At 37.1% G+C, this 27725-nt stretch overlaps 5 protein-coding genes across 6 annotated transcripts; 2 read left to right on the top strand and 3 right to left on the bottom strand.

Annotated features, from left to right (window-relative positions):
- Window positions 1-3712: 3712 nt before the first annotated feature.
- On the top strand, window positions 3713-5094 carry LOC136243762 (uncharacterized). Its single transcript, XM_066035369.1, has one exon. The coding sequence runs from the start codon at window positions 3764-3766 to the stop codon at window positions 4994-4996; it is 1233 nt and encodes a 410-aa protein (XP_065891441.1). The 5' UTR covers window positions 3713-3763; the 3' UTR covers window positions 4997-5094.
- A 269-nt stretch (window positions 5095-5363) lies between these two features.
- On the bottom strand, window positions 5364-11501 carry LOC136243761 (translocation protein SEC62-like). The gene is made up of 7 exons (XM_066035368.1): window positions 11391-11501; window positions 11213-11339; window positions 7939-8056; window positions 6315-6570; window positions 6111-6171; window positions 5930-6049; window positions 5364-5731 (listed from the first exon to the last, which is right to left on the bottom strand). Exons 1-7 carry the CDS (start codon window positions 11400-11402, stop codon window positions 5481-5483), a joined length of 945 nt encoding a protein of 314 aa, XP_065891440.1. The 5' UTR covers window positions 11403-11501; the 3' UTR covers window positions 5364-5480.
- A 101-nt stretch (window positions 11502-11602) lies between these two features.
- On the bottom strand, window positions 11603-14623 carry LOC136243760 (SUZ RNA-binding domain-containing-like). Of its 2 annotated transcripts, XM_066035366.1 has the most exons (6): window positions 14484-14622; window positions 14352-14398; window positions 13433-13565; window positions 12395-12510; window positions 11829-11951; window positions 11603-11770 (listed from the first exon to the last, which is right to left on the bottom strand). In XM_066035366.1, exons 1-6 carry the CDS (start codon window positions 14538-14540, stop codon window positions 11683-11685), a joined length of 564 nt encoding a protein of 187 aa, XP_065891438.1. In that variant the 5' UTR covers window positions 14541-14622; the 3' UTR covers window positions 11603-11682. The 2 variants fall into 2 exon arrangements, with proteins under 2 accessions (XP_065891438.1, XP_065891439.1); XM_066035367.1 differs by lacking the exons at window positions 11603-11770; window positions 11829-11951 and adding an exon at window positions 12007-12280 and having other exon boundaries at window positions 14484-14623.
- Window positions 14624-14915: 292 nt separating this feature from the next.
- LOC136243758 (octopamine receptor beta-2R-like) lies at window positions 14916-19451 on the bottom strand. Its single transcript, XM_066035364.1, has 4 exons — window positions 19291-19451; window positions 18156-19093; window positions 16307-16550; window positions 14916-15591 (listed from the first exon to the last, which is right to left on the bottom strand). The coding sequence occupies exons 2-4, from the start codon at window positions 19068-19070 to the stop codon at window positions 15044-15046; spliced, it is 1707 nt and encodes a 568-aa protein (XP_065891436.1). The 5' UTR covers window positions 19071-19093; window positions 19291-19451; the 3' UTR covers window positions 14916-15043.
- A 22-nt stretch (window positions 19452-19473) lies between these two features.
- LOC136243759 (pre-mRNA-splicing factor SPF27-like) lies at window positions 19474-27684 on the top strand. The gene is made up of 9 exons (XM_066035365.1): window positions 19474-19637; window positions 19690-19779; window positions 19830-19900; window positions 20608-20709; window positions 21433-21492; window positions 24007-24100; window positions 24835-24872; window positions 27461-27547; window positions 27600-27684. The coding sequence occupies exons 1-9, from the start codon at window positions 19554-19556 to the stop codon at window positions 27631-27633; spliced, it is 660 nt and encodes a 219-aa protein (XP_065891437.1). The 5' UTR covers window positions 19474-19553; the 3' UTR covers window positions 27634-27684.
- Window positions 27685-27725: the final 41 nt, after the last annotated feature.

Genomic DNA, 27725 nt, shown 5'->3' with positions numbered 1-27725 from the left:
AATGCATGCTTGACATGCATGATTACAGAGTTAACATAAGTGACTTGATATGCCCAAATACAGTATACCTGTTTTGCATGTATTCTGTAACTTGCACTTGGGTGCATGCTTGGTATAGTGCATAATGTCAATAACTTGTGTAACTCTTGCAACTTGATTGGCATTGCATCTCAAGCAAACTGCTCGTGACATTTGTGACATGCTTTACATGTGTACATGCAATTGGTATACAGTACAGTAAATTCTGGAATTAGTAAAATGTCAGTGTGTTTTTTCTTACTTTAGCAAACTAATTGTGCATAAACTGGACTGTAAAAATTACATAGCGGGTGAATGACCATGCATTCAGAGAATGACAGTCATGCAGGAATTTATGAGCTTATATGTATGATATACAGTCCTACAGCATTTCAACTAGATGATTGATCTTATAATAATTACACTATGGAATTGATGTTTCGGACAGTAAAATAGCAACAGTTTGTGGTTGGTATGTTAGTGTCGTGGCTCTGCTGCCTGCAGCATGTTCACATTCCAAGTTTTTATAGTAATAATAACTTTACAGTGCAAGGCACAGTACACAGTAAGAACACTTTAATTCAAGTAATTCATGCACATATCATTTCCTTTGCTCTTGTTATAATTGCTGTAACATTGCTCCTACCCCTAATTTAATTAAGTATCAATTTTTTTTTCTGGATGCTAGCATGGGTTGCTAGCAGCTAGACCATCAGTGCAATATGTAAAATCTAATATTATCCTCTTGTAAAATGGTTCCACAAGTGCTCATAAATTATTGATTTGATTGTGTTGAAGTGAAGTTCATTGTTGATAGGGGGAAGAGAATTCCATAGTCTAGGGAGGCGATTGAAGTAGAAATTACGAATTTTATTATTTGATGAATAATTGTGAAGCAACTTGTGAGCTGTAGCTGATCTTGTCCTACTATTAGAGAAGGCTATACATAATTCAGAATATTGAAGTGATCACTTGGCTGTTTTAGAGATTTCACAAAAAAATGCAGTGAGATCATAATAGTCAAGAGAATACATCAGCGGATTATACCATTCCTTTCAGCTGCATACATTATTCCTATATATAGCCAATTGCTATATATAGCAATTGCTATATAGTTAACACCTTTTTATTTTGATTGTGTGGTAAGACACATGCAGATTGTATAAACATCATGTGATACTCTTTCTCAATTTGTAGCACGTAGTGTTATGGACTTGTATAATGGTTTGATTGCTATACATGTTCAGGGCTAATGTGTGGTGTAGCAACTTGTCTTTCTTTACTTTCTAAATTATCTATAAGGCTTGTTTTGTATTGATAGCACATGTAGCCACTGAAGGTTTCATGCACCATTGGTACATAATATACAGGTGTATCTAATATGACACTAATGACCATACACAGCTAACAGCCACTTGGGCACAATACATGTAGAGGAGAAGAATGTGTAGCTAGTATTTTGAAACTACGAGCTTTCTCCATTGTTTGCTATCACATGACAGCTGTTGGATAGAGGAAGGCTTCTTTAACTTTGGTGTGTGTTTGTCCTTACCATGTAGCTACCACCACACACGTTGTATGCACGTCTTTATTGCCTATCAGCATCCACCCCAACACTCCCTCTCCCCCCCCCCCCCCCCCCCCCCTCCCCAATGGAGGCTATCCACCTAGACAAGATGAAATACTTATACAAGCATAAATTCTTTATTAATTTTATAGGTCAGGTGAATGACCCTCCAGGAAGGCAGACAACTGAACAGGGACAATAGCAGGGCCCGGGTCATCAACCTGGTCTGAATCCTACTCAGTGCAAAGTTGAGAATGCTTGAGCATGTGCAGGTGACCCCTGTTGTTGGCTTGCAAAGCCAATGCAAGGGAATCAGGAGTGCTACCATTAGCCATACCACAGGACCTTTACTATCAAGAAAAGATACCATTATGACTGAAATTTAATGCACTTTGCTTGTTGGCAACATTAACATAGATAGGGAGTGCATGCATCATTGTTGTTACCTGAAACCGTGACGTCACAATTTACTGCTTATAAAACATATCACATAGCTAGCTATGGCTATAGTAGTATTCATGACCAGGTCAATTGTTGACACTGGAGACTACTCAAATACTAAAAACCCATGATCATTATTTTCAGCCCTACAGTATTCAAAATGTTGTGCTGAGGTAGCTATGTAGAATATTTGCACCAAAATGCAAAGTCCCTCATTTTCATTATATCATGGCATTATTATCCTGTCAGTCAGGAAAACACCAAAAGGTAGTTTTAAATAGTGTATGCATAAAGTAAGTCTGCTGATCTCCTCTGAGGTGTACTCCAAGGCTCAGTAATTATTTAATGGTAAACCTTCCTATGCTGATGATGGTTCTATTAGTAGTACAGATGACGTAGAAAGACTTTATCACAGTATATGTACTGGCATAATTGCACAAATATATGAATTTAACCAATAAAATTGTGTTTGTCCTATCACCAGCTATCTGGTATAGTATTCTTCACTATATGTATCTTGGGGTCACCATATCATCACACAATATCTCCTGGCATATTACTAACATATAGCTTTGTTACAGAGAGACATTGTTCACCTTCCATCCAGACAAATTTGGCCTCCAAATCTATATACTACTTGATTATTGAAATGCATGGTTCAACATTGTGCAGCAAGATTTTTAATGTATATTTTCAGAGGTCTCTAGCGTAGCAGCTATACATGTATATAATGAACTGAACTGGCCAACCTTCACAGGCAAGAATCAAAGTCAACCATTTGTATTTCAGTAACACTTTGCCGTGATTTGATTTCTGCTTGTTTAATACTCATCCTTACTAATGTCAGCTACATGTCGCGGACACATGTTAACAATAAGTAGTTTATTCAACTGCACCCCAGGCCATACAGTATATACAATTCTCTTTTTTTGTCATTATGTGGTGAGGATGTTGAATCTGTTACCATAGCTATATAATATTATAATTATTGTTACTATCAAACGATTCATCTTATATCCAACAGTCTGTGTATTATTGGTATGTGTGACTTGGTATAGAGAGTACTATTATGGATCCATTTATATATAGCATGTCTGAATTGTGCTTCCCAACTCGTGCATGCATACGCAAATTCCGCTATAAATACTTTGTGTAGGTCAATTCATAGATTTGTATAAGTACCATTCCTATGGTTTGCATATGCCATGACCATAAATGGTGGCTAGTCACATTTGGTAAACAAGTGCACACACCTAAAGTATGTAACTAAGTAAGTGTTATAGTTGTGCATGCAACATTTACTATAATCTATTGTACCCATAGCTACAGAATACATTATGTGTTAACTACCACTGAAATAAAATTAAGTTCCAAAGTTTGTGGGAATGTGGCTAGCTAAACACCTTGCTACAACTCTGTTACCTCAAATTCTAGTCAAGAATATTATATTAGTGTACATAACAGTCATGGGATGCTACTCACTAAATAACACATAGAAATAAATGTGAAAACATGTGCAGCTTCTAACTAGACATGTATATTCAATCTGCTAAGGGAGACCATACGAGTCATGACATGTACAAACATGAAACGGAAAATGCTGATGTAATTTAAACATACCCTTACTACCATATATGATAGGATTGTCATGTAAGACTTCATTTGAATAACCCTATAAAAATCATAGCTCAGTGTAACATGAGTAGTTATGTAGTTTAATAGTTGGAATTTGTTACTATGATGAATTTCTCTAGCAGCAGTGATGGCTGTGCCCCTTACAATCTCTCTGGAAGGTTGGTGTATACAGCAAATGATTTGAACTCAGCTAAAGAGGTACTACAGTTAGCTTATCCTAACAGAGACAATATATTTGACAATTGGGGACACTTAAATGATGGATGGCTTACAGCCTTTTACATATATATTGTAACATTTGCTGCAGCTTTCTTTATACTGGGAACAGCTAGCCTGTTGGTACTGATGCGCAAGGATTTACAAGGTAGAGCAATCAGAGATCTTGACAAGAAAATAGTGTCATCTCTGGTGTGTATCAATGTACTGCTGGTCATACTGGGCTATTCAAGATTCTTATTTTTCTTGATGGATCCATTTTATGTTAGTAACTATCTTAGTTGTGAAAGCTGCCACATTCCGTGGATGTTTTTAGACTCTCTCTCACTACCGAGCATCACCGTCGCATATACCATGGAATTTTTTACATTGTGGTCAAGCGTTCAGATTGTACGAGATTCAGTATTTGATAAATTAAGATTTATTGTACCATTTTCCTTCTTGAATTACATAATTGCTATTGTAGTTCTAATAATTGCCAATGTTTTTGTGTACCCCGGCATCATAAGCATCATCATTTGTATTGTGTATTTCATTCTATTTGGACTAGTTGTTTGTCTTGCGTACATAATTGCAGCTTGGAATGTGACGAGCACCATCACGAAAACAGCACGACGTTCAACGTTGACTTCATTTTCAGTTAAACCAACAAAAAAATCTAAATCAACTAACAATGGACCACAGCCATTCTATTTCAGAGGGAAATTGACAGACCTACAAACGAGAGCCATTGTTAAAATTTCAAAAATTTGTTATGGAACTGCATTCCTTGGAGTGGCTGTTGCAATTCTTCAAGTTATTTTACTTGTCATTCTATCCAAAATCCTCTTAACAAACTGTGTCAGTACATTAAATGACAATAAAGATGCTTGGCTGGCTCTTCAGTACTTAAAAGACACTGTCAAATTGTCAATGGGAATTCTACTACTATACTGCACATCTGACTTTGGTGTATTCTGGATGTGGATTAAACAGCCATTCATCTATATATACTCTCACATAAAACATCAACACAACAACAGTGTTATTGCAGTGACACGTCCTCAATCTGCTGACATTGGCACACTGAAGGCATCCAGTATAGATGTCCTTGTATGTACACACAAGGAAGCCGTATAGTATGTGAAGAGTCACAACCTCACATTCCTCAGTGGTGTGTATGCAACTACTTATATTATTCATGAACTATAAAAATGTATCCTACAATGAAAATATAATTGTTACGTAACAGATATTGCACGGTACAACCATACTACCATACAAAGACTTGTGTACGGCGACCAAGTGGGCTCCAAATATATATAGCTAACATGAATTTCACATTAATGCTACTATAATCATTCACTGGCCATATTTTAGTACCAAGATTAACTCTTATTAGTACCTTATCAATGAGACTTGTGTTATCAGTCTCCAAATTTAAGTTGAGTAATTTGGTGTGTGTAACTTAATAGTACAACACATTTTAACTTATATACGCCTACTGTAAACTGATCTAAATAGAAGCAATGTCATGATATTTAGTGAATAACACTTCTAGCAAAATATGTTCTGTACAATGTAAAGTGTCTATGATCCATTTATTTTATTACTTAATATTCTATTAAGTGTCATCCGAGGTCTTCTGGTTTTCTTTAGCTGTTTCTGTCCCAGTAACTTCGTCTGTATTAGAAGGCTCATTAGTGTCAGTCGACTGTTTGGCTTTCTTTGATTTCTTTGTTTTCCGCTTCTTGATAGAATAAAGGGGCTTGAATGATTCTATTACTCCCAAGTCTTCGTTTAAGTTGGGAAATAACCAGAAATGTATCCTCCCCATAGTGCAACACCACACGAGAGAGAACAGTATCAATCTAACTGTAGACAAGAATAAAATATAATCTCCTACTGTGTATGCTGTATTACAGTGATCTATGTTCAGTATATCAAAGTTAATAAATGCTGTAGTTTCTTAAACCCAACAACAGTGCATTAAGTAACAGTAAATTTAGTTCGGAATAGCCTATATCATATTAGAATTTTATGTTTTAAAACTTTTGCCAGATACACACTTACCAATAAAGATACCAATTAGTCCACCTAAAAGAGACAGGAGTAGCCAAGACCCATAATATATTACTTGTTGTGACGACTGAGGCCAAATTGGGTAGAGGGTGGCAGCAGCTGCTCCAATTACTACACAACACAAACGAGTAAACATAATGAACACGTTATGCTGAACACAGCACAAACTTACAAACTAAAATGCCGACAAAGTAACTTTGCTTGCTGGGTGGATTATAGTGCCAAACGTAGAACTACATACACACACATATATATGTATCTTGAAAGATTGCATTAGCTTCATAACACTACAACATACACAACCAAACAGAAAAGAACATGCATAGAATTGTTTATATGCTCCTGATGTAATATTCAAACAGAAAACTTGGCTTACATCTTCACTGGAATCGATAAACTTCTGATGCTCATGTGGTTGTAAGCGAAACTTTCTCTTTTTCTTCTTCCCATCCTCATCTCGGTCTGTGTTCTTTGCCCGTGGTGATGCCCGTGGTGATGCCCGAGGTGATGCATTAACATTTTCTTTCTTTTTACCACCTCCCTTCTTTGCTACGGCTGCTTCAGCTTCTCTCTCCTCCTTCCCTTTCACCTCCACCTTATTAACTCTTGAGATGTATCTCATCTCAATCAACCTACACGTTGAATCAACCAACCAAACACACACACACAGACACACAGAGCTAAGTTACCTTATTTAACAAATTAAATAGTAATTATTACTTGGCTAACTATAGGGATGGGAAATATTTCAAAAATATCGAGAAATTCAACCTGATATAGATGCACAAAAATGGTATCGAGATACACCATAACAAACACAATGTGTTATAGTTGTTGTTACCTTGGTAAGTATGATGCAACATCTTGCACACAAAAACATGATGGGTATAGCCATCGTGTGCTACCACAAATCAACGCCTTGTGCTGTCAGTGAAGAGCAGTGAGAGTGTGGGACACAAAGGAGGACAAAGGTAAGTCTATGGTGTGTGCATTTTACCTACTGTGGTATGCCAAAAAGCACCAGTCGGCGACGTAAAAATCAAGTCTTAGCTGTTACTGAGTCACGGCATTAGTAAGTAAGTCAGTGAGTCAGGCAATAGAAAATTCCACTAAATATATATATTTTTAAATTCATAGCAACTTATTACAAGTATTTTGGGTCGACTGAAGGCACTTGGTTATACTTAACCAATACTGCCAAGGTGCCATTGAGGTATTGTGAAGCTGGTTTCTGCTTTCTTTGTCAGAAAGTCTAACCCCCTGGTTGACCAGGGAAACAAATTCAGAAAAGTTATGTGCCTGAAAGTAACTGATGAGAACAGTAGCCTTTAGTGTGTCCGTCCCTAGGGCAGACAGCGTGAAGTTTCATTGGTTATTTCTATGCATGTGATATTTTTGCATTCGGATTTATGTGGACAACCCACCGGAAATTGACTGTACTAAATGGATTGATTGCAAAGGTGCCTCTTGTCCTGTTCTTCGTTTATAATGCTGTCTAAACACAGCTGAAAATGAAGTGCAATAGTCACTTCTTTAGTAATTGATAGTTGGGGCGTGTGTTCAGACGAATTCTTTTGATGCTGTATGCACGGGTTCACCAGTCATAATAATGTTACAAAAAAGTAAACAAGCAAGTATAGGAATTTTAAGTTTGATCATAGAAATAAAAAAAGTAGTGAGATCGCCTACACCTGAATATATACTATTGGACATTTAATCCCAATAAAAATGTCATCTTCGGGAGACCCTAATTGTTTCGCTACTTTTCATTCCCATAATCAATCCCTACCAAATTTACAATTCCTAATTTTTCTGTGTACTTGTTAATGTTACACAAGAAGCTAACTATGCTCCTTCCATGTAACAGGTACACAGACTAACACAAACGCTCTAATAGAACATACAACACTCACAGAGAATATAGTCTCATCTCATAGTACATATGTGCACAAGGGTTTTGATACCCTACACCGCATGGAGATGATTTCAAGTCTGCTTACCTTTGGCAAAACTCAGTGGCAATCACTCTACTACCCAAGTAAGGTATAAACTCTGCTATGGGCTCGTCAACTTGCTCAGCCCATTTAGAATCCATGAGACAATCGACAGCTTTAGAACCTTCAAAACAAGTCAAGTAGATTAAATGCTACTACAAATTTTACTACAACATAAAATAGTTGAATACACAGTAGCAATGATATAGGGATACTATTCGGTATAAAGCTGGTACACGGACTGAATATGGATCCTCAGCTATTGAACACCTTTGTTCCTTGGAGCTAGACAAAAGTGTTGAATTTGTTCCAACAACTAAAGCCCATTGATTCACATACACAATGTCCTCTAATAGAACACACACTATAAAACACACAACATCTCTAATTGAACAGTCACAGGTGTTCTGAGGACCCTACAATGCAACAATATCTAGTGCATGTAACACTTTCGCACCTCAGATCAAAGGAACCGCCAGGGGCTACAACTGGGCAGTGATTATATAGATGTTAAGGCAGAAATCGATTGTGGGGAACGATTAATACTCACGTAATTAGAATGCATGAATTGGATTTTGCCATGAAAACCACCCAGACGGAGAGTGTTTTGTTATCCTCGCCGGAGAGTGTTTTGTTATCCTCGCCATTCTACGAGTTGAAAAACATTGGGCTAAGGTGAGAACTAGTGCTATAGCTTATTCACTGACCACTTCCGCACGTTTTTGAATGCGGACACACCCCCATCACGAAGCTGCCACTCTGCATGGAGTACCCACTCTATAAGCAAGCTTACCTACCTAGGCCTTTAGTGAACGCCGTACTTTTTCCATAAACGATTCAATAGCATTGATTAAAACATTAAACTCGCGTAACTGAAATTCTGCGTGATATCTCTAGGATATGTCCGTTCATCGTAACCGAATGTAACCAGAACATACTAGCTGCTGATACATAATCAAAAATTTTAGGTATGCATATATAATACATTCAGTGGGTGATTGATCACCCTGTACAGGCTATCAGCCTGCCAAGTGTTACATATTAGCTGTAACACGGGGCATTTGAGCTTTGCCTGTACATATGCCCTCGGGCAGTTGGGCATACATATCAGGCAAAACCCTCATGCCCATGAGGACCTATATAAACTTATAGTCACAATGGCACATACCTCAACAAGTACACTATAAACCATACAAGTTTGGTATAACAAGTCTATTCATACACCTCAACCATTAGAAAGTTAGACCAGGAATAGCAATACAACTGACTGACTGCCAAACAAATTATAATACCCACACAGGTTGTTGGCTCTCCTGGTACTATTTATTACTCAGGGTGTGATGACATCAATATAAACTAGATGGCACATAAGGGATTCCATGGCATCTTATCCTTTATGTTGCTATCAGGTTTGTGCTGTCACTGTTTAGGACTTAAGCTTGTACCTGAAAGTCTGTAAAAAAAATAGCATACCGATACCTGATTTGCCAACCTCTATTAAACAAGGAGGTGACACTCCAATATATCATGTACTCTGATCTTAACTCCTCGAAAATACTACAGTAAACCAAAATAATTACACTTGACTCTTCACTGAATTCTAGTGTTTTTTTGTTGTTGTAAAATTAAATTCATTTTTCTGTTATACTAAAAGTATCGATTGTGCCATTGTGGTACACCTTATCTAAACCAAAACAACCAAGTTGTGCAAAAGGGTGCGGCGCCCAAAAGCCAGGGTGAAAAGATGTGAAACAAAAAGTGGCGGCCAAGAAATGGCTGCAATGATCATTTTTACCCAACATTAAGTGATTGTACCACATCAATGCAGACTACCACCTTTGATTTTCACATCTTTTTTCACACAGGCTTTTTGGAGGGTGAACCTTTCTTCACAGCTTGGCTGTTTTGGTAGATATCTCACATTCATTTCTTGGTGCCACCTTTGATTTCACATCGTTTTTCATCCTAGCCTTTTCTTTTTTTTGGTGGGCTGCACCTTTTTTTTCACAACTTGGCTGTGTTGGTTTAGATATCACTTATTTTTGTAATTGCATACACCAAAGTTGGCCCTCACTGCCAGCTTTACAACTTCTTGTCTTCCTTTACTACAGGAACAAGACAAAAGAAGTTATGTGCAAATAACTATGTGCGTATTTTTATAACACTCTTTTGTATGTGTATTTATCCTCAACTCTCTACAGGGTGACTCGATTGTAATTGAGCTCTCCACAGGGAGATTTGTTCGTAGTTTAAATTTTCACAGGGTGAATTGCCGGTGGCTGAACTCTCCACATGGTGACTTGACTGTAGCTGATCTCTTTGATCCCTCTATGAGGTGACTTGTAACATAGCTGAACTGTCTACATGGTTACTTGATTGTAGCTGAGCTCTCTACAGGATGACTTGCTACTTACTGAATGTTCTAATAGGTAGACTGCACTATTAGAGTATCTCAACCAAGCATTTGTTACACAGTTGGTTTTTGCAGAACTCAGTGCTCTTAAATTTTGAATTCTAAACCACCGAAAAGTTATTCTAAAATGATTAATCCACATTCAGCCCATTCCTATAAGCGGTTTACCTTGCAACTATTGTTTTTTTTTTTAATAAACAGAACGTGATGATATGACTGTTATACACTGTTGATTTTTTTCGTGGTCTTAATTTTGATTTCTCAAACCACAAACGATGGTTAATCTACCTACAGACCAATTTTTAACTGGTTTCTTGAAGTGGTTTACCCTGTAGGCATGCAAGACGGAAGTATGATATTATTTTACGCAAATAATTTTCTACCAAAACTGGTAATGAGATTTACTTCAATAACTCCTTAAAGTGTGCCAATTTCAGCTTGATTGGAGTACACATTTGTGTTTTGTGGCAGATTTTGCAAAGCGTGCAAAAAAGAAATGAAGGAAAAAACCACAACTTTGGCCACTTGTATATCAGAAATATATAGCTGGGGTGATTTCCTTCAAAATATGGCATGTGGACTCCCCTACCTGGCGGGCATCTCTACAGCAAAATCATTTTCAATCAGTTTAGGGATCACAGAGCTACATATGTGGCGCTTTTTTGTTCCTGTCAGTATACTCATGGTGTGGTGTGCCAGCTTCTTCGGCTGCACAACACACTACCATGTGTCTTGATTGCATTTGTCTTTTGACCACATGAAAATTTCTAATTCCAGAAGTGCCATTTGATTTCTCAACACAAGTGTGGTATCACGTGAGACCAATACTGGCGCTGTAACGGGGTTTGTTTACTTGCCTTCTCTTACCTGGGAAGTATTCAACGTTTTCACCTTTGATTATCGCTTTCTTCGTAGTGATTGTGAATCGCATATGTTTAGCCACTTGGTCAGTCTCTTTCTTGCGACCTCCATCGTCAGAACCCGACGCTTTATCCTGTACGTTAAAAAATGACACTATTTCCTAATTTCTAAACAAGCGTCATACCTTTCCTTTCATAGTGTCTTACTGTTTCTCCCTAAAACCACGTGTGGATTTACTTAAGAACAAAAGCGTTTCTGCTTAAAATCGTTAAATATCTTAGTTAACTACTTAAATATGACAAATCTTAAATACTACTTTTTCTTTATTAGATAGTTTTTGGCGCTATGCTTTATGACTACTGTTTCTCACTTGTAGACAGGAGGGAGACAACAAAATTTAGATTGAAGTGGACTAAACTCCATTTAATGATATGATAATTCATTGAGTGGTCACAATAATTGTATGGAAAATAATATTATTTTTTTGAGTTTTTGGTGCTTTTCTGTTTTGTGTGTTGTTGTTGTTCTGATTGTGAGCTAAATCCCCTGGATCCGTCTGGTCCCCTAAACAAAAGAAACCAAAATATGTAAACATATTTTCATGTAAAAAATGAGAGCCTACTTTGGGTGGCGAATGACATCATCGGGTGTTTGATTTGACTCTTGACGTGGCTTGATGATTTTCTTTGACGATTGCGTTGTTTGTTTACTACTATCCAAACTATCTGAGCCTAAAATTCTCTCTCTATTAGTGGAAGACAAAGAACAGAAAGTTACAAAGAACAGCTGTACAACAGCTCCCATTTACAATGCACATAAGAAGGGTTGGAACTAAGTAGGTTGAATGTAGAAAAATTCCCAGACCTTTGGTCCTAGCAATCTAAGTAAATTTCCTAGCCAAAAGGTAACCTAGTACATATTACATGATACACAACACCTTTCTATACAAATTCAACAAGATGAAGATTACAAAGAAGTCCTGATTATTGAAATGTCCACGTCTAAGGGATTCTTTGGGACACACGTGTCCAGATTATGCAAGACTCTCTCATTCTCAAGTGTGAACAGTGGTACCTGTTAATTAGGACATTTGAAAATGAGGGCATTTGTTTCACTGTAGTTCATAAATTTTAAGTGCCTGACAGGTAAAACCAAGTGTCTAGTTACTGTACAAAAAGAGGCACATACCTCGCTGAGGCATAATCTGCTTCACGTTCTGCTAGTGATTTATGTACTTTGACCATCTCCTTGTTCTTCTGTGATTCTTCTGCTGTTTGTTTTTCTGGTCTTTTTAGGATTTTGATCTGCGATGAAAATTGTCTGGCTAATAAATAACTTTGAAATTATATGGATATAGTGCCTACCCGATAACCCACACATACTTGGATCACATTTTCAAAGGGTAGGAACAAATTGTTGTTTTCCTTTATACGATAGCTAGTGAAATTACCAAAGAAAATCTAGGTGCCAACCCCCATCCTATCCCAAGATACCGGGGTGTTTAATCAGTGCCGTTCTATCGAAATATCATGTCAACCAATCTAGTTAGGCCTTTAAACTTTTCCTAGGGCCTAGCATCATCATTCTTACCAGCTGTATGTGTAATTATCAACAATCCTGTAATTGAAATATAATTGATCTTTGCACTTTGCTGAATCACATTTCTGATCCATGAAAACACTCTAAAAAAATTAATCTATGGGGCTGTGGGGATATCAATCATTCAAATTTGAGTTCTAATAGAGCCTATCAGGTAGCAATGGGTGCCCGCTAATTGACAAAGATGTACTTGGCTACAGATCACAAAATCACTGCAGCAATCCTTTCAGAAGAAAGCTACCTATCTTCCTAATAATTTATTCATAGAAAGCCACAAAACCAATGTAGCAGTTAAATCACTATAGTTTGGAGCCATCCAACACCACACACATACACACAACACACACACAGAGAGTACAAAAACATGTTCGATTGAAGTACATGCCATTAAAAATGCCTAACCATAGCACATGTACACTACACATGATAGAATCTTCTAGAGCATTCTTCATTAGAAATTTAAAGCTTTGAATTCCCAAAATTGAAGCATTCAGGAAGCTGTATAAGTTACTTAGCAACTTTAAAAAACATAACTTTCTATCATACATAAAATTTGTAATTAAATAATTGACTGTAGGATTACATAAATACAACCAATCTACAGTTACTACACTCTCTATAACTTACTGGGGACACATACTCGGTACGTTCAGAGTCTTGTATCTTCAGTGGTAGTCTGTTGTCCATCTTTCCAAACTCCACGGGTGGAACAACATCATCAGTTCCAACTGCTGCCTCATTTGTTGTAACAGCAGCTTGCCTGTAAACAGCTTACTAAATGGTACATTACAATAGAGAGTGAAGTGTTTTATAGGGATATATACTTGACCGCACTCATATGGAGACATGTTAACCAAAACTACTTGAAATGAACAGTTATTTATACATAACAAATTGTTTTTGTAATAAGGTATATACTTTAGTGAAGCCAGTACACTTGGCAGCCTGATGTACACAACTTGCCTTACGTTTACCAATGTAACTGTTGGGAAATCATAGGTACTTGTTTGAGATGGTAAAATAAGGTATCAATAAGGTTTTGTTGTTATAATTGTATTGTGTATGTATGCATCGTGTGGTGTACTATTGTATGTATGTCCCTGCCAAGGAGGAACGGCCATGGCTGATTGGTGGAGTATAAATTAATAACAATCAATCAATCAAAAGGTTATTAATCTGCTGCCAGTACAACCAAGAGTACATAATAAAAATAGGGAGGGAGAGTGTCTAACTAGGACACCTTCAGCCAAAATCACTGCGTATTATAGACAATCCACACATTGGTAGAGCAAAAGCTTTACATTATTCAACACTTATCAACAGCACTCAACACCTATCAACAGATCTCTATCATCAGTAAAAGTGTTAATTTGTTCAAAGATCATTGTCTATTCAATAATACGCAGTGATTTTGTACAGGCTGTATTGGCAGTTAGACACTCTCCCTCCTTATTTTTATTATGTACTCTTGGTACAACTATATAGTTAGTTACATGGCAATGTTGTGCAACTGTTTACTATATAACCAGACTTGGAGGTCACTCACTTTGGAACTAGCACAGCTTTTCGTTCTTCCATTCGGCGCTCCAGCTCCTGAAATGCGGTAAATTCTAATTAAAGCGCAGCACTTCCAAACCTTATCACATAATTAAACCAAATGGTCAGGCATAGCGCTAACCTCAGCGTCCGCATCTTCCCAGCTATCTATGATGTTGTCGTCCACATCTTCAGCCATACCACGACTGCGAAGTTGTGGTACAAAAAATTACTACGGTCGATCGCACTTTTTTGTAAAAAAATAGGGTGGTCATCAATAAATTGTGATCACGTCACCGTGTAATGATGTCATGAATTATCTTGCTAATGGTGATTTATTATAATTAATTAAACAATCCTTCCCCTGTATAGATGAAGACCACAATATATGATATCTAACTCAACCTGGGACATGCACATTCAGCTTGCTAGCCACTACGACACAATATAGCTACATACCCTCAGTGACAGCCTTAGGCAACCTTATATAGCAAAGTTTGTGATAGTTTGGCTTGCCACAAAGTCAGTGCAAGCTATTTACAGATCGCTTAGCTAGCTATACTTGTTACAGCACTTGTAGATGCATAAGTATAGAGACACACATACACACATATAGCTATGTACATTGTTACATATTCAAAATATATAAAACACAAATGCATAAAATATTATACTTATTACAGAGTTACATTACACTTAAATTTAAACATTATCTTCGCCAGTATTATTCTTGTTACTGTCTGTGCCTGTTGTCACAAAACCATTGCTGGGTAGTTGTTCTCTGCTATCATATGAATCGTCTGCTACAGCTTTGTTAGTATACGCACCCATTCGTAAGTCTGACTCAGTAGAAGAATGTAAGGGATTTGAGACAAGTTGAAGTGAATTGTGGCTTACATCATGTAGGTAATCCTCCACTGAAACAGATAGTTTTGTTGTTCCATTAGGCCGACGTGTTTCTTGATTAACAATTGTGGTGGAGTGTAACTTACTGCCAGTTGGACTATATGTTGATGCTTCTCCCTTTTCAGCTTCAATTACAGTGTCTTCTTCCTGAGGTAAGTCACTTAGGTCAGGTAATGAGTAGTTAATTTGAGAATTAGCTATTGGAAATGATGAAACATTGGAGTTACTGCCATGTAAAAAGCTACTATTAAAGTATCGCGGTTTAAAAGTATTAATTTTCTTGAAATTAATTTGCTTAACTTCATCGTCTCTTTGCAACTGTCCATGGTTCTTGCGGTCTTGCACTACAGACAAAGGATATACTATTACAACACTAACACAGCAACCTGCTACAAATGCATACAGCAATAAATTTTTCCTGATGTTTGATACAGTGTACAGTGGGGGATACAGGGGGGGTTGCAATTCAGCTGAAACCCCCTCTGAAAATGGTGTGCCCCCCTAATTTATTTACAATTCATATGGGTGATAACATCACATTTTATATAGTGTATTATATTAGGACTTTTTGTACTGGCCAAACTTCATACTTTGAAATCACCATTACGACGTTCAACAGCGGGTAGTCACCTTTTTATTAAAAAAAATTTTTTTTGGTCTTCGACTTAAAACTAGGCTGAAGTTGCAATTCCAGAATGGAACTCTCCTTTCAAAAATTCTGGATCTGCCCCTGACAGTTATTGAAATCTTCCTCAACCTGAAACCCCCTCTGAAAATTTCTAGATCCATAGTCATGGTTACTTGCCAGTTAACTATATTGGTACACATAGAACAAACATCCATCACTGTTGATGTACATGATAGATATATTGCTGTAGCTATTGTAAGAAAAATAAATCAAATGCCAGTATTGCCTGCAAGATCTGTGTGGCGCTTGACATGATATTGTGTTATGCTAGCCCAAAAGCCACATTAAAATGTAAACATGACTTGACACTAAAGAGGGGTATCTCAACTAAAAAAACATGTTTACTTATCTACATGACCATGTATACTTACAGAATACGCTCTCCGGTGGTGGATCGATCCAAGTACAATATTTGCTGAAAAAAGCTCTTAGAAGATATTTGTATGCACTTCTGTACTGCTTAGCCAGGAAACCATACAGCAATGGGTTAAGGGCAATACTGATTACTGTTGCTCTTATAGTCCAAAAGAGAACTGTTTCAATAGTTTCAATGCACTCCATTTCATCAGGATCTAAAATAATCCCTTCATTTCCCATAGTGTAAATCATTAAGATCTATGATGGTAGAACAGACACATCACAGATGTCATATTACCACACTACCATATCGATTACAACTATACCTACAGGGCATAATAAGTCTATTGTCTTGTTTTACCTGTTAAATGTCCTCAGTGTAGAAAAAAGTAGGGAAGGCACAAGCATGCACTGGACTGGACTACTGGAATGGACTACTGGAATGGACTACTGGAATGGACTACTGGACTGGTGTTTTTTGGTCTTCTGTCACATTTTAAACCACTTTTATTAGGAACATTGGCAGTTACACTTTCTTCCGTACTCTTGTTTAGTCATAACTATGTCCCAAGATTATTTTATTAGAAATGGTGTGGACGATATACTAGTTTTCCTAATTGAAATTTCATGTTATTTTTTTAGAAATGCCTCCTCGGTGCCTTCTCCTTTTCTACTAAATCATTCTATTTTGCAGATAAGAACTATGCACATTATAATGATACTAAGCCAACATGTACATAAACAAGGTAGTGGTATGGCACACATATGAAGTCACTACTTGATATGATTATAACAATGTAGCAGCTACTTGTACAGGTACCACAAGTAATGGACTCATCATCATTACAGCATTCATATTACAGAGACAGCAAATAACTGGAAATTCTCAGTGTCAGTCATCACCCAACAAGGTAGTGTAAGTTGACAAAGTTATCAACCACAAGATGAGTATATAAACTTCTTTATAAAAATCACAGGCTGAGTCAGATAACAACTTGAAGTGGACTCGGTATATTTTGCTAAAATGCTCAGTTACAGTAGTTGATATAATAAATTATTCATCTCAACCAACATAAAACTTTTACACTGTGTCTTTGTGCAAATCTAGCAGTTGATCCAGAGTATCTCTCTTCAATATACTGTTCACATTTGGGGATCAATCATGGGAATTAAAACATATTTTGCTATCAGCAAACACATTCGGCTTTCAAACTAGGCATGCTATAGAAAGTAGTCTACAATAGGGTGGTTTGGTGAATGTACCAAGTTGGCATTGAGAGAAAAGACAACAACAACAAACACAACCCTGTATCCTGGAATGTAAAAAATACAATAAAAAACAAAAAACATCAGTCCAGTAGTCCATTCCAGTAGTGTCCAGTCCAGTGATCCAACTATACGGTTACATCACCCTTTTCAAACCAGCTCAGGTTTCAACACTGCATGAACTCCTCTCAGTATTGTGCTTAATCTCAACATGTGACTATTTCAAGTATTTTAGACTTTGACCACCTATGTTCTATGGCTAGTCACACTTGTGGCTGTTACAACAGGTCTACCGAACAAAACCAAGCTTACCTGTGAACAGTACTCAGCACTTTAGCTACCTATATACATATGTGGTTGTGCTAAGAAATACAGTGAAAGTTGTAAGAAACCGACCATACCACACATTGCTTGTAAATATATTATTTAATGTTTCAGATATGAGAATGCATGCATGTGTATACTGAAAACAAAAATATGACACAACTATAACTAGTGTGTAGGATGTACATTAGATGCCTTATCAAGAAACAAGTAACATTGGTAATCACAAGCATATTTCAACTGCCACACGAATGCTTACAACAGTTAACTTACCACTGTGGGCATCCAGCTGATGTAGAATAAAATTGTAACAGCCAGCAACATACGAGCAAACTGTGCCTCAATACTCAACTGTAGCCATTCTCCAACTACAGGTGCGGCTTTTTTGATTCTGTTGCCGAAGTCAGACACTTTAGAAACAAGCCCAGGCTTTGAGAATGTCACGTTGTTATCTCTGTGCATAGCTGAAGAGTATTTGTTATAATTGCTTTGTGCTGTCATCTTGGTTCTCCTGCGGTGTAGCTTGTACAACTCAATTACAATGCATATGAAACAGAACAAAACAATAGCAGATTGGACCAGTGAGTAGATAGCTATGAATATGGCATACACCCTTGAGAATGAGAACAAGCAGAATCCCTGATATTCATTTATTGGTGTATTGGGATCAACTGCCGGTGGAAATGCTAGAATTGCATTGATAACAAAAACTGCAACTAAGATCTTCTTGAATAAACTTGGTGTGCAGTGCTGGCGATAGAAAAGAGGACGTTTGACTGCAAGAAATCTTTCTATAGATATTACAGTGACAAGCAGTGAAGCAGTGAATCTGGTATAGCTAGCGATCACACCAAAGAAATCACATGCCGCATTGTCCTTGGAGTAATTAACTCCTCGAAAATATGATATAATTGACATATTGACTGGAACAAAAGTAGCTATGAGATCATTTACAGCTAAAGCTATCACTAGCAAATCTGGGACCTTTCTTGTTTTAAATTTTGACAGCACCAAAATTGTCATGATATTTCCAAATACTGCAAATATTGCTATGATTAACAGAGTGATGCCCCGACCATAATCAACCTCTTCTGTAGGTTCAGTACAGGACGAGTTTGTCATCATAGTGTTGTTAGATATCATAGTATTGTTAGACATCATCTCATCCATCATATCTCCTTCTGTCATGATTCACAGCTTATGCCTATAATCTATAATTAGCAATACAAACAATGTTATTAATGGCTACACAGTACTAGCTAATTTCTTCAGCCCTTCGGGTTGGTGGACTGATCAATTAACACTGAAAATAATAACTTTACTAAGTGATGTTTTACAGCAACAAAGTAAACGGACACCGTACATAGCTAACAAACAATCAAATAAAAACACAAATGCGAGTACTCACTTGCTGGGTCTACACACCGACTGAAATCTGTCAATCAATCAATTTAGTTTTGTCTCGTCAAGAACTTATCAACTCACACAAATCACTCACTGAAGTCACTCGTTTAAATAGCGTTACTAGCGCTCTACAAATAAACAAAATTTTGCAGTTTGTGGTGGAGGCGTGGACGAGGGGCGTGGCACAAATTAGCATTATAGCCGGTTACCCTTCCGGATACTAAAGCACTTCTTATCGCTAGGAACAAATCGCAGCCCTCGGAACAAATGGCGGGGAGCATTGGCGAGGTACAGGTGGATGCCCTTCCGTATACTGATCAAGGATATGAAGAACCTGGTGTTAGAGATACGGTACAATAACTGTCGTTTTGGGAGTTTGTTGTGTTCTAATATTTTGGTACAGGCGCTTAGAATGGTTGAAGACGAGACAAAGCGATACAGACCCACTAAGAACTACCTGGAATATTTCCCAACTCCAACACACACTTATGAGGTAGCAAAAACTTAATTTAACAGTTTTAAGCTATCACATATGTGCCACAGACTCCAATATTGAAAGCAGAACTTGAGAGAATTTCCAACAGACAACCAATGGAAATGTTAAGCATGAAACGGTATAGTGTTTGCGTTGTAATAGTTGTTTGTGTTCACGAGATGTAAAATGTGTGGCATTTTATCAAAAGTGTGTCAAGCTCAGTTGTAATATTTCAGAAATTAGCCTAACTATATGCTTTATGCTCATCTAACAATCATTAGTTTATTATCCACCAATAGGTGTTATCACACTGTCATGAATTGGCTGTCCAGCTGCCTCTCATACATAGCAGCAAAGCATTGGTCAAACTAAAACTGTTTTACAGCATGTTTTATTGCTATAGCACAACATTCAAAACAGTATACTAATCACCTATCAATGGGTAAAGTGGCACATTGGAAGAACAATGGATTTGCTTTCTGATGTGATGCTTGATGCAATCAGCTAATTGCATGGTGAAGAATGGGGTATTTTATGGTAACCATGGGGTTCTATTACATTATCACTCATTCATTAGTAATCATTGTTGATTTGCTGTTGCTGTACTGGATCAGGTAGGGGATATGCTTTTCTATTGTACTGTCTGGCTTTCTGCCACGCATATTTCAGTTATTGAACTCCCTCTACTTGGCGCTTTGACACACAATAATTTAATTTCTCCTTACTTTCTATGCATTATATAGTTCAAGGCTACCTGATATGGGGACATTTAAACATTTGTTTTATTTTGTGCATCAAACTTACATGCAAATTGACCTTGCACATGTGCCATCTTTGTATGTGTAGGTATGAGTTACCTCAACCAGCAGCAGGTCAGAAAAATGACTTCAATGCATGGCAAGATGCTGTCAACAATTCTTGTGCCCAACTGGAGCATCAAGCAGGAAGGTAACTGATAAGAATGAAGCCAGTGTTCTGTGTATGTGTTGTGCGTGTGCGTGTGTGTGTGTGTGTGTGTGTGTGTGTGTGTACATACGTATGTATGAATACAGTAACGTCATGAGTTAATAATGTGGAGAGCTCATGATATAGCCCATTTGTTTCATACTTTACCAGTTAGACACTGGAGGATATACAGATCCTGTATACTTAGGTCCAGATAATACCTGCAATCTGCTAGGATGTTTATGGATGAAGTGGTGTCATCCAGAATCTGCTGGTATTATATTTGCTAACTAGGCCTCCAACTCTGCACTTTCATATGATGACAGTGGGACATGTCATATGATAAACTACCTGGTCAGTGTACTAAATGTTTTCTGGCTTTAGGTCAAATTTTATAGTGGTAGATCCGTCATGTAACCACTAGAAGTTTCATCCTTGATGTCATAGGTGAAATAACTTCCCCAAGAACAAGTCATTAAAGGATCATTGATTTAATAAAATGCCTGACTTTGAAAGTGATGATTTGTCATGGTTACAATATATTCATTACAGTGTAATGGTTTTGTAATGAGTATGTATGTGTGTACCTATATATTTATTTAATAATGTATGTATGTATGTACAGTACATGCGTACATATGTACGTACGTACGTATATATATATATATGTATGTATGTATGTACGTATGCATGTGTGTATATTGTATGTGTCCTTGGCACCTGCAGGATTATCAACCTTGAGCTGTTGTCTCAGTATGGGAGCCAGGCATGGCGGCTACACAATGAGTAAGTAGTGCTTACTCTTGCTAAATGACAAAAAAATTTGTGTACGTTGTTTAAGCCATAGATGGCATGGCATATTTTTCATAGCAAGTCTTATTTCTTATGAGGTATTTTTTAATGGTCTAACTGATCATCTACAATTTGTTTGATGTTAATCACTTGTAACTATGTTTAATCGTGTTACACAAATAGTAGGAACAGGTTACATGAATATTGATAGTTTGATTTTGACAGTGGAAATAGCTCCTTAAATATTTTAGAGCAGTGTATCTCAGTCAAAGTGTGGGCATTTCATTGAAAAGAGGGAGAGACTTAAAATACCAAGAAATCAACTTACACTAAGAGGTAGCTATTGCTGTGTACATGATCTCAGCCTTATACGGTAGGAGTGAGCTGTCATGAGATTTTGAGATGATAAATCATGTTGTTTTGAGAACTGCTGTATTATCACGATTATTTCACAACGATCAAGACATTTTTGTATAGTAAAGCTGTATAAAATCATTGGTACTGTAAATCGTTAATATGTAGAGCAATGAAACTTTTGGCCTATTTTTAGCTGTACGCCACAAAATTTTGGCAAATTAACTTGATATAGAATTTGGCAGATAATATTTTGGCAAATGCTTGCGTTGTACCTATTAATTGGCTAAAATTGGACAAGAATTTAATGGTGGACCGGATCCAAGTCTGTTTGCCAAAAATTTGTCCCACTAAAATTTGTAAACATTAATTTTGGGGAAGTGGAATTTTGAAGAGGAGGCAATAAACCATATTTGTGACTTGTCTCTGGGAAAACCGGTCTTATTGCCCATTTAAAAAGTATTGAGAAACAGCCATCTCCTGGTTGGCCAGGGCTCCATCAAGACCCCAGACCACTTGTACGGCTCACCACTGTGCTCTAAAAAAGCAGCCAGCAAAAGCAGACCACTTTACTCTGGTCGACTGTGGCAGTGAAACTTGATAGTGCATTCATTAAGCTTTGTGTTTGTGTGAAAAAATCAAACTTCCTGTCTTGGGCGATAAGAACGGTTTTCATAGATCCAGTCACATTTGAAGATTTTATTTAGGTATTGGTCACATCCTGAAATTCCCATGAATCAACATGCCCATGTGATGTTTACATTATTGAACTCAACAAGTAATCACTGATAGCTGAACGTGGGAAAGCATGCCATAGTGTTAAGTTTCCTATTGTCAATAGCGTATTTTACCATGTGGGCTTGTTGCTTTCTTGTGAATACCATATATACTTTTCTCTGCTTCATTATCCACTGTTGCTGATATTTTTGGAGGCCCATTCAACACTGTGATTACCTGCTAGCACTCTTAACAGTCCATTAGATCCTCAGTGCAATTCCATAGTACACCCCCCTGTACAGGTGGCAGTATCATTGAAACTGATTGATCAAGTTAACTGGCTATCAATCGGTAGTTGAAGTTATTAATTCTGAACTGAAAAGTATAATTTTTGAAGAAATAGTGTCCCCTCAAAAAAAATTGAAAATATACTTCTTTCAAAAATAACCATTATCTGTCAGAGGCTAAAATTTATGGAGCAAGACCTGTTGGAATCAAAATGTTTATCCTGAACTTTTTTTCTATTGTGTTCCTAATTCGTAGTGTACAGTGCTCGGTCTACGGTAAGTGCTGGCACATACACCGCCAACTGATAAAGTCAAATGGAAAAGAAGCAATGCTCTTCTAACACTAGATTTGTTTGTTATTAGAGGCTCCCCTCCACTGTGTGTCCCCCATTAACATTGCTATGTTGTGTAGTAAAGAACAGTGTTGAATTGATAATTGGTTGTAGTATGCTCCAATAGTAAGATACCTTGTTGTCTACTGTATGACAGGAAATTTTGATGAAAGAAAAAGTTGATGAATCAGTTAAATTCATCAGTTTTTGATTCGTCAAATATCCATAGGTACCTTTAAACATATGTGTTTAGATCTATGATATATCTTGATTTTCACCAACATGTAATTTGTGAAGTGTGGATTTGTCAAAATTTCTGTCATAAGGTATATGCTTACACCATACTAATACTATTACACTTTTGTGAAAAGGTTTACTTCTGTTGCTGCAGCATTCTCTTGTGATTATCATAGATGTGACATGATACGGAAATTGCATGTCATATATCATGGGCAAGCGTGTCATAAATCATAACATTTGTGTATTTATTACAGTTAAGTGTAGCATTTGTCACGTAGAACAGTATAGATGTACTTATTAATAATTGGCAGGTCATAGTACTGAAAGTGCTTGTTATTGATTGTAAGAGTGTGTGTTGATAGATTTATTTTATAAAAAAAGGCAAACGTATGTCCCTGTGAGGTCAGTTAGGTAATACACTTTCACATTTTTCCTAACAGTTTGTGTAGCTTGTGAGCCTATTCACGTAATGCACACTCACACACTGACAGACACCCATTACACACACACTATGCACACATCTCCCAGTGTAGTTACAGAATGTACGACTACCTCTCTGATTTTTTACGATTGTCTAGGCAATTGGTGTTAGCACTGGAAGCAGAGCAAAATCAGCTCAAGTCAATCAGGAACAAAATTCAGGAGGTAAATTGGCAAAGGAAACAAGAGCAAGTAAGTTTGTAATGTTAATACACTATATAGGCTCTTTGACATATTGTTGTACATATTATATTAAGAAAGAATAGCATTAACCATTTTATGCTATAAACAACTAAACACACACTCCACCTGTAAATTATTTCACTGCTACATATGTAGGGAAAATAGTACTTAAAGTGCTTCTCTAACCTTGTATATTGGTCATACTATTTGTGATGTCCCACTACAAATGTTGAAAGTTTGCGCTCATCATTAAATTCAATAAACAGAATTTTTTTTCCCAAACAGATGGCTTCTCAGCTGTCTGTGGTTACACAATGCATTTACAATTCGGCTACTACTGCAAGCCAATATTACAGCATAGTGTGATCAGTGGGTGTATAATATTATGTGCCTGACCAGCTGGATCAGCTGACTTTCCTATGTCTCTGTCAGCTTGACAGTTTCATCTATACAGTGCATTGTAATTCAGCTACTACTGTAAAACACATACGTAATAACTTGTACATACAATTCAGGAAAATTAATGAGCATACTTAGCTGGACCATCTGGCTTTTCCATGCATAGGTCAGATAGTTTAGATTACTCCACACGTTTTAGTCGAGTGGGTAGCTTGTAAGTTATATAATCCCACACTCGTGGGCAGTCAGGGATATGATATTGATATTACAGTAGATCATATGTGGCTGCTATTAATGGTTCATGTTATGTCTGTTAACGTACACATATCTATTACACCATATAGACTGCAGCTGGTGAAGAGTTGAGTTTGCTTGAAAGCCAGTAAGTTTGTTTTGTTTGAATAAGTTGTTTTTGTGACGCATACGTATGTTGTGTAACATGCAACCACACACAAAATAGTTGGTATGGTACTGATGATGGTTGGTCTAGAACGGGACATAGCTTGAACGACCAAAAGTAGTTACAAGCCATAAAATCATAAATAGCTGATTAATCACGTCAATTAGCTGGCCACTTCACACCTATCAATTACTAGCAATATGTCTTCTCCTTCCACTTCCTACAAACAGTCACTACTGACGCCTTGACAATTCCCCGCCTGATAGTCTCCAAACTAATGACCCATAAAAACATTACTCTCAAATATCAAGTTATAAGCAATATACATTTGCATACTGTAAGTAGTATACTCTCATATGGACAAGAAACACAGAAGTCTTTAGTAGTTCATACACTAACAGTAAACCTCATTCTCCTAATTAAGGATTTCAAAAATAAGAATGGCTCCACCTTTTCAAACACACTTTCTGTAACAACTTTAAACAGGCTGTAGGACCAGGAGCCCTACAGACCTTCAGCAAATGTGCTGTAAAGTCTTAATAAAAAAAATTATAAGAAAAAGATACAGCTTTACTTAAAGAGGAAGAGGAATATGTGACTGTGTACTGCACACAGAGATCTGTCTGTACAGAGCTTTATAGAGATAAAATCAACTGATACTTTTAAAACCTTTTTTTTTAGAGGAACACATTGCCTAAACGTGTTTTGCTGTGTACGTAATTTTAAGGTTTGCTCTTCCAACACAAACAAACCAGCATAAATTTAGTAAAGAGTGCAACTAATTTCATAACTATATGATCCTACATAGTACGTAGGAATCACCAATAGTTTACAATAACAAAAGTGGTGATCTATAAAAAGATTGACCAACTCATTTGCAGAAACCACTTTAATCAAAGTCAAAACTAGGACTAACCCTGTGTTATGACTTACATCAGGAGTTCATAATATATAATATATTATGAACTCTTGCTTACATACATAAATATTGAGAGTAGAGATGTGATATTATGTCTGTACTGGATCATTGGGACTTGTTGTTTGTATATTCCTTAGTGCTAAACCTGCATAGCTTCATCACCCCTTGTCGTTATATCCTAGTAGCTACATCACCCATTCAAGTCCTCCTTAAAGGGTGCACACGGCTATTTGAAGCCATACAACGTGTGATTTTTGTTTTGGTGCTTGTACTCACACAATGTATAAAATGAATCCGTATGCTACTTACATTGAAAGTACTTCCCTTTCTCTTCATTACAAACCGAACAGAATTCTGCTAGCCTATACCATTTTATAACTATGCGAGATTCTTTATGAAGTGCTTAAATCGAAACTAGTCCTTCATTTTTACAGTAGTGCACTGGAAACCAGGATTAAGCCCAGAAGAAATAGGATAAAATGTGTGAGTCTTAACTTGCATAAGTTAGAGGTGAATCTGTAGCGGTTGGTGAGTGGTAGTGGTGGCTATTTATTTTAGTGATGGCTGATCCCAACCACTGTGGGGTGAGTGTGGGCACATCCCTGCCGTTTCAACACACCTAAGATTTAGATACCGTAACAGAGCAGTTATATACTGTAATACAGCAATCACCAAATACATTACAATATCGAATGCAGTTTATTTCAACTCTGATTTCATGACTGACTGTCTTGATCATTATGATTTGGTATCTAGTCTCTGTATCTCTGTAACGCTGAAAAGCTACATACAAGTTAACTTCAACCACTATTAAATATCTATTTTTTGCAAATTTCACAAACAGTAGCTAATGGTTATATGTAGTAGTTGTATCATGTGTCTGAGTGATTTGCCTGATATGCTCAAGGGCCACAGTCCTTAGGGTGTAACATATTCACTGTCCTTAGGGTGTAACATATCCACTGTCCTTAGGGTGTAACATATCCACTGTCCTTAGGGTGTAACATATCCACAGTCCTTAGGGTGTAACATATCCACAGTCCTTAGGGTGTAACATATCCACAGTCCTTAGGGTGTAACATATCCACAGGCCTTAGGGTGTAACATATCCACAGGCCTTAGGGTGTAACATATCAGGCAAATCATGAGGGCACATGATACAACTGCTCTGATATATAGCATACCTATATTGCAGGCTAATAGCCAGTGGCAGCTGACTAATCCAACCATTGGATTTATTTTATAGACATTCCAGATAATAGATCAGCAGCTAGTAATGCTGTAACTATATTTGTTAACATGAATGGGCAAGCCCTACAGATATTGTTTTAAAGTTCAAGTTATTGACACACAAATCTGCAGCGAAGTCGAGGTCATGCATCTTAGTGCTTTTACTAGAACATGCCACCAAACCATCCTAGTTTAGAAGAGACCAGCTGTACCGTATGACAGAAAATTTGGTGGAAGGAAAAGCCATCGATGTTTGATGAATTAAAGTTGACAAATTTAACTGATTTGTCAAATTCATCTTTCATCAAAATTTCCTGTGATTAATATTTCCAGAAGCCCCCCCCCCCCCCCCCCCCCATTTACTTGTGTGTATGTGTAGACATGGCTGTCTTGTGTGGTGACTCTAGTTTATCCATTACAGTTGGATTAGTCTTGTACGTAAGAATTACGAAATTGACAAGGCCTGTCTGGAACTGGAGACAGAAATCAACCAACTGAGAGCATCACAGTATGTGTAATATGGTCACCGTGTTGTAATGTGTTCAATGTACTTCTTGCAGGGGTGGAGACAGTGTACAGCATACAGAAACATGATTTGTATGTATATTCAATGAAAACATGAAAATAAATGTGCAAGCGCGTGAATGTTTTTATTGTTTAGATAGCACGTGAGAGGGCTTTGAGGC

Source organism: Dysidea avara, chromosome 13, assembly GCF_963678975.1.
Source record: "Dysidea avara chromosome 13, odDysAvar1.4, whole genome shotgun sequence".
NCBI classification, from domain to species: Eukaryota; Metazoa; Porifera; class Demospongiae; order Dictyoceratida; family Dysideidae; genus Dysidea; species Dysidea avara.
The sequence above is the reverse complement of the archived record's forward strand: the minus strand, read 5'-3'. Positions and strand labels throughout refer to the sequence as shown.

What these genes read in the sequence shown, in the direction of transcription:
- LOC136243762 (XM_066035369.1), top strand. Translation starts at nt 3,764, where the DNA reads ATGATGAATTTCTCTAGCAGCAGTGATGGCTGTGCCCCTTACAATCTC.
- LOC136243761 (XM_066035368.1), bottom strand. An exon ending in GCCACTGAGTTTTGCCAAAG is followed by an intron (nt 6,571 to 7,938) that starts GTAAGCAGACTT and finishes TTCAACGTGTAG; the next exon opens with GTTGATTGAGATGAGATACA. An exon ending in ACTAATTGGTATCTTTATTG is followed by an intron (nt 5,732 to 5,929) that starts GTAAGTGTGTAT and finishes TCTTGTCTACAG; the next exon opens with TTAGATTGATACTGTTCTCT.
- LOC136243760 (XM_066035366.1), bottom strand. Translation starts at nt 14,540, where the DNA reads ATGGCTGAAGATGTGGACGACAACATCATAGATAGCTGGGAAGATGCG. An exon ending in GGGAAGATGCGGACGCTGAG is followed by an intron (nt 14,399 to 14,483) that starts GTTAGCGCTATG and finishes ACCGCATTTCAG; the next exon opens with GAGCTGGAGCGCCGAATGGA. An exon ending in AAAGCTGTGCTAGTTCCAAA is followed by an intron (nt 13,566 to 14,351) that starts GTGAGTGACCTC and finishes AGCTGTTTACAG; the next exon opens with GCAAGCTGCTGTTACAACAA.
- LOC136243758 (XM_066035364.1), bottom strand. Translation starts at nt 19,070, where the DNA reads ATGACAGAAGGAGATATGATGGATGAGATGATGTCTAACAATACTATG. An exon ending in TCAGCTGGATGCCCACAGTG is followed by an intron (nt 16,551 to 18,155) that starts GTAAGTTAACTG and finishes CTACCATCATAG; the next exon opens with ATCTTAATGATTTACACTAT. An exon ending in ACCACCGGAGAGCGTATTCT is followed by an intron (nt 15,592 to 16,306) that starts GTAAGTATACAT and finishes CTTTGTCTGTAG; the next exon opens with TGCAAGACCGCAAGAACCAT.
- LOC136243759 (XM_066035365.1), top strand. Translation starts at nt 19,554, where the DNA reads ATGGCGGGGAGCATTGGCGAGGTACAGGTGGATGCCCTTCCGTATACT. An exon ending in GCATGGCGGCTACACAATGA is followed by an intron (nt 21,493 to 24,006) that starts GTAAGTAGTGCT and finishes ACGATTGTCTAG; the next exon opens with GCAATTGGTGTTAGCACTGG. An exon ending in TTGAGTTTGCTTGAAAGCCA is followed by an intron (nt 24,873 to 27,460) that starts GTAAGTTTGTTT and finishes TATCCATTACAG; the next exon opens with TTGGATTAGTCTTGTACGTA.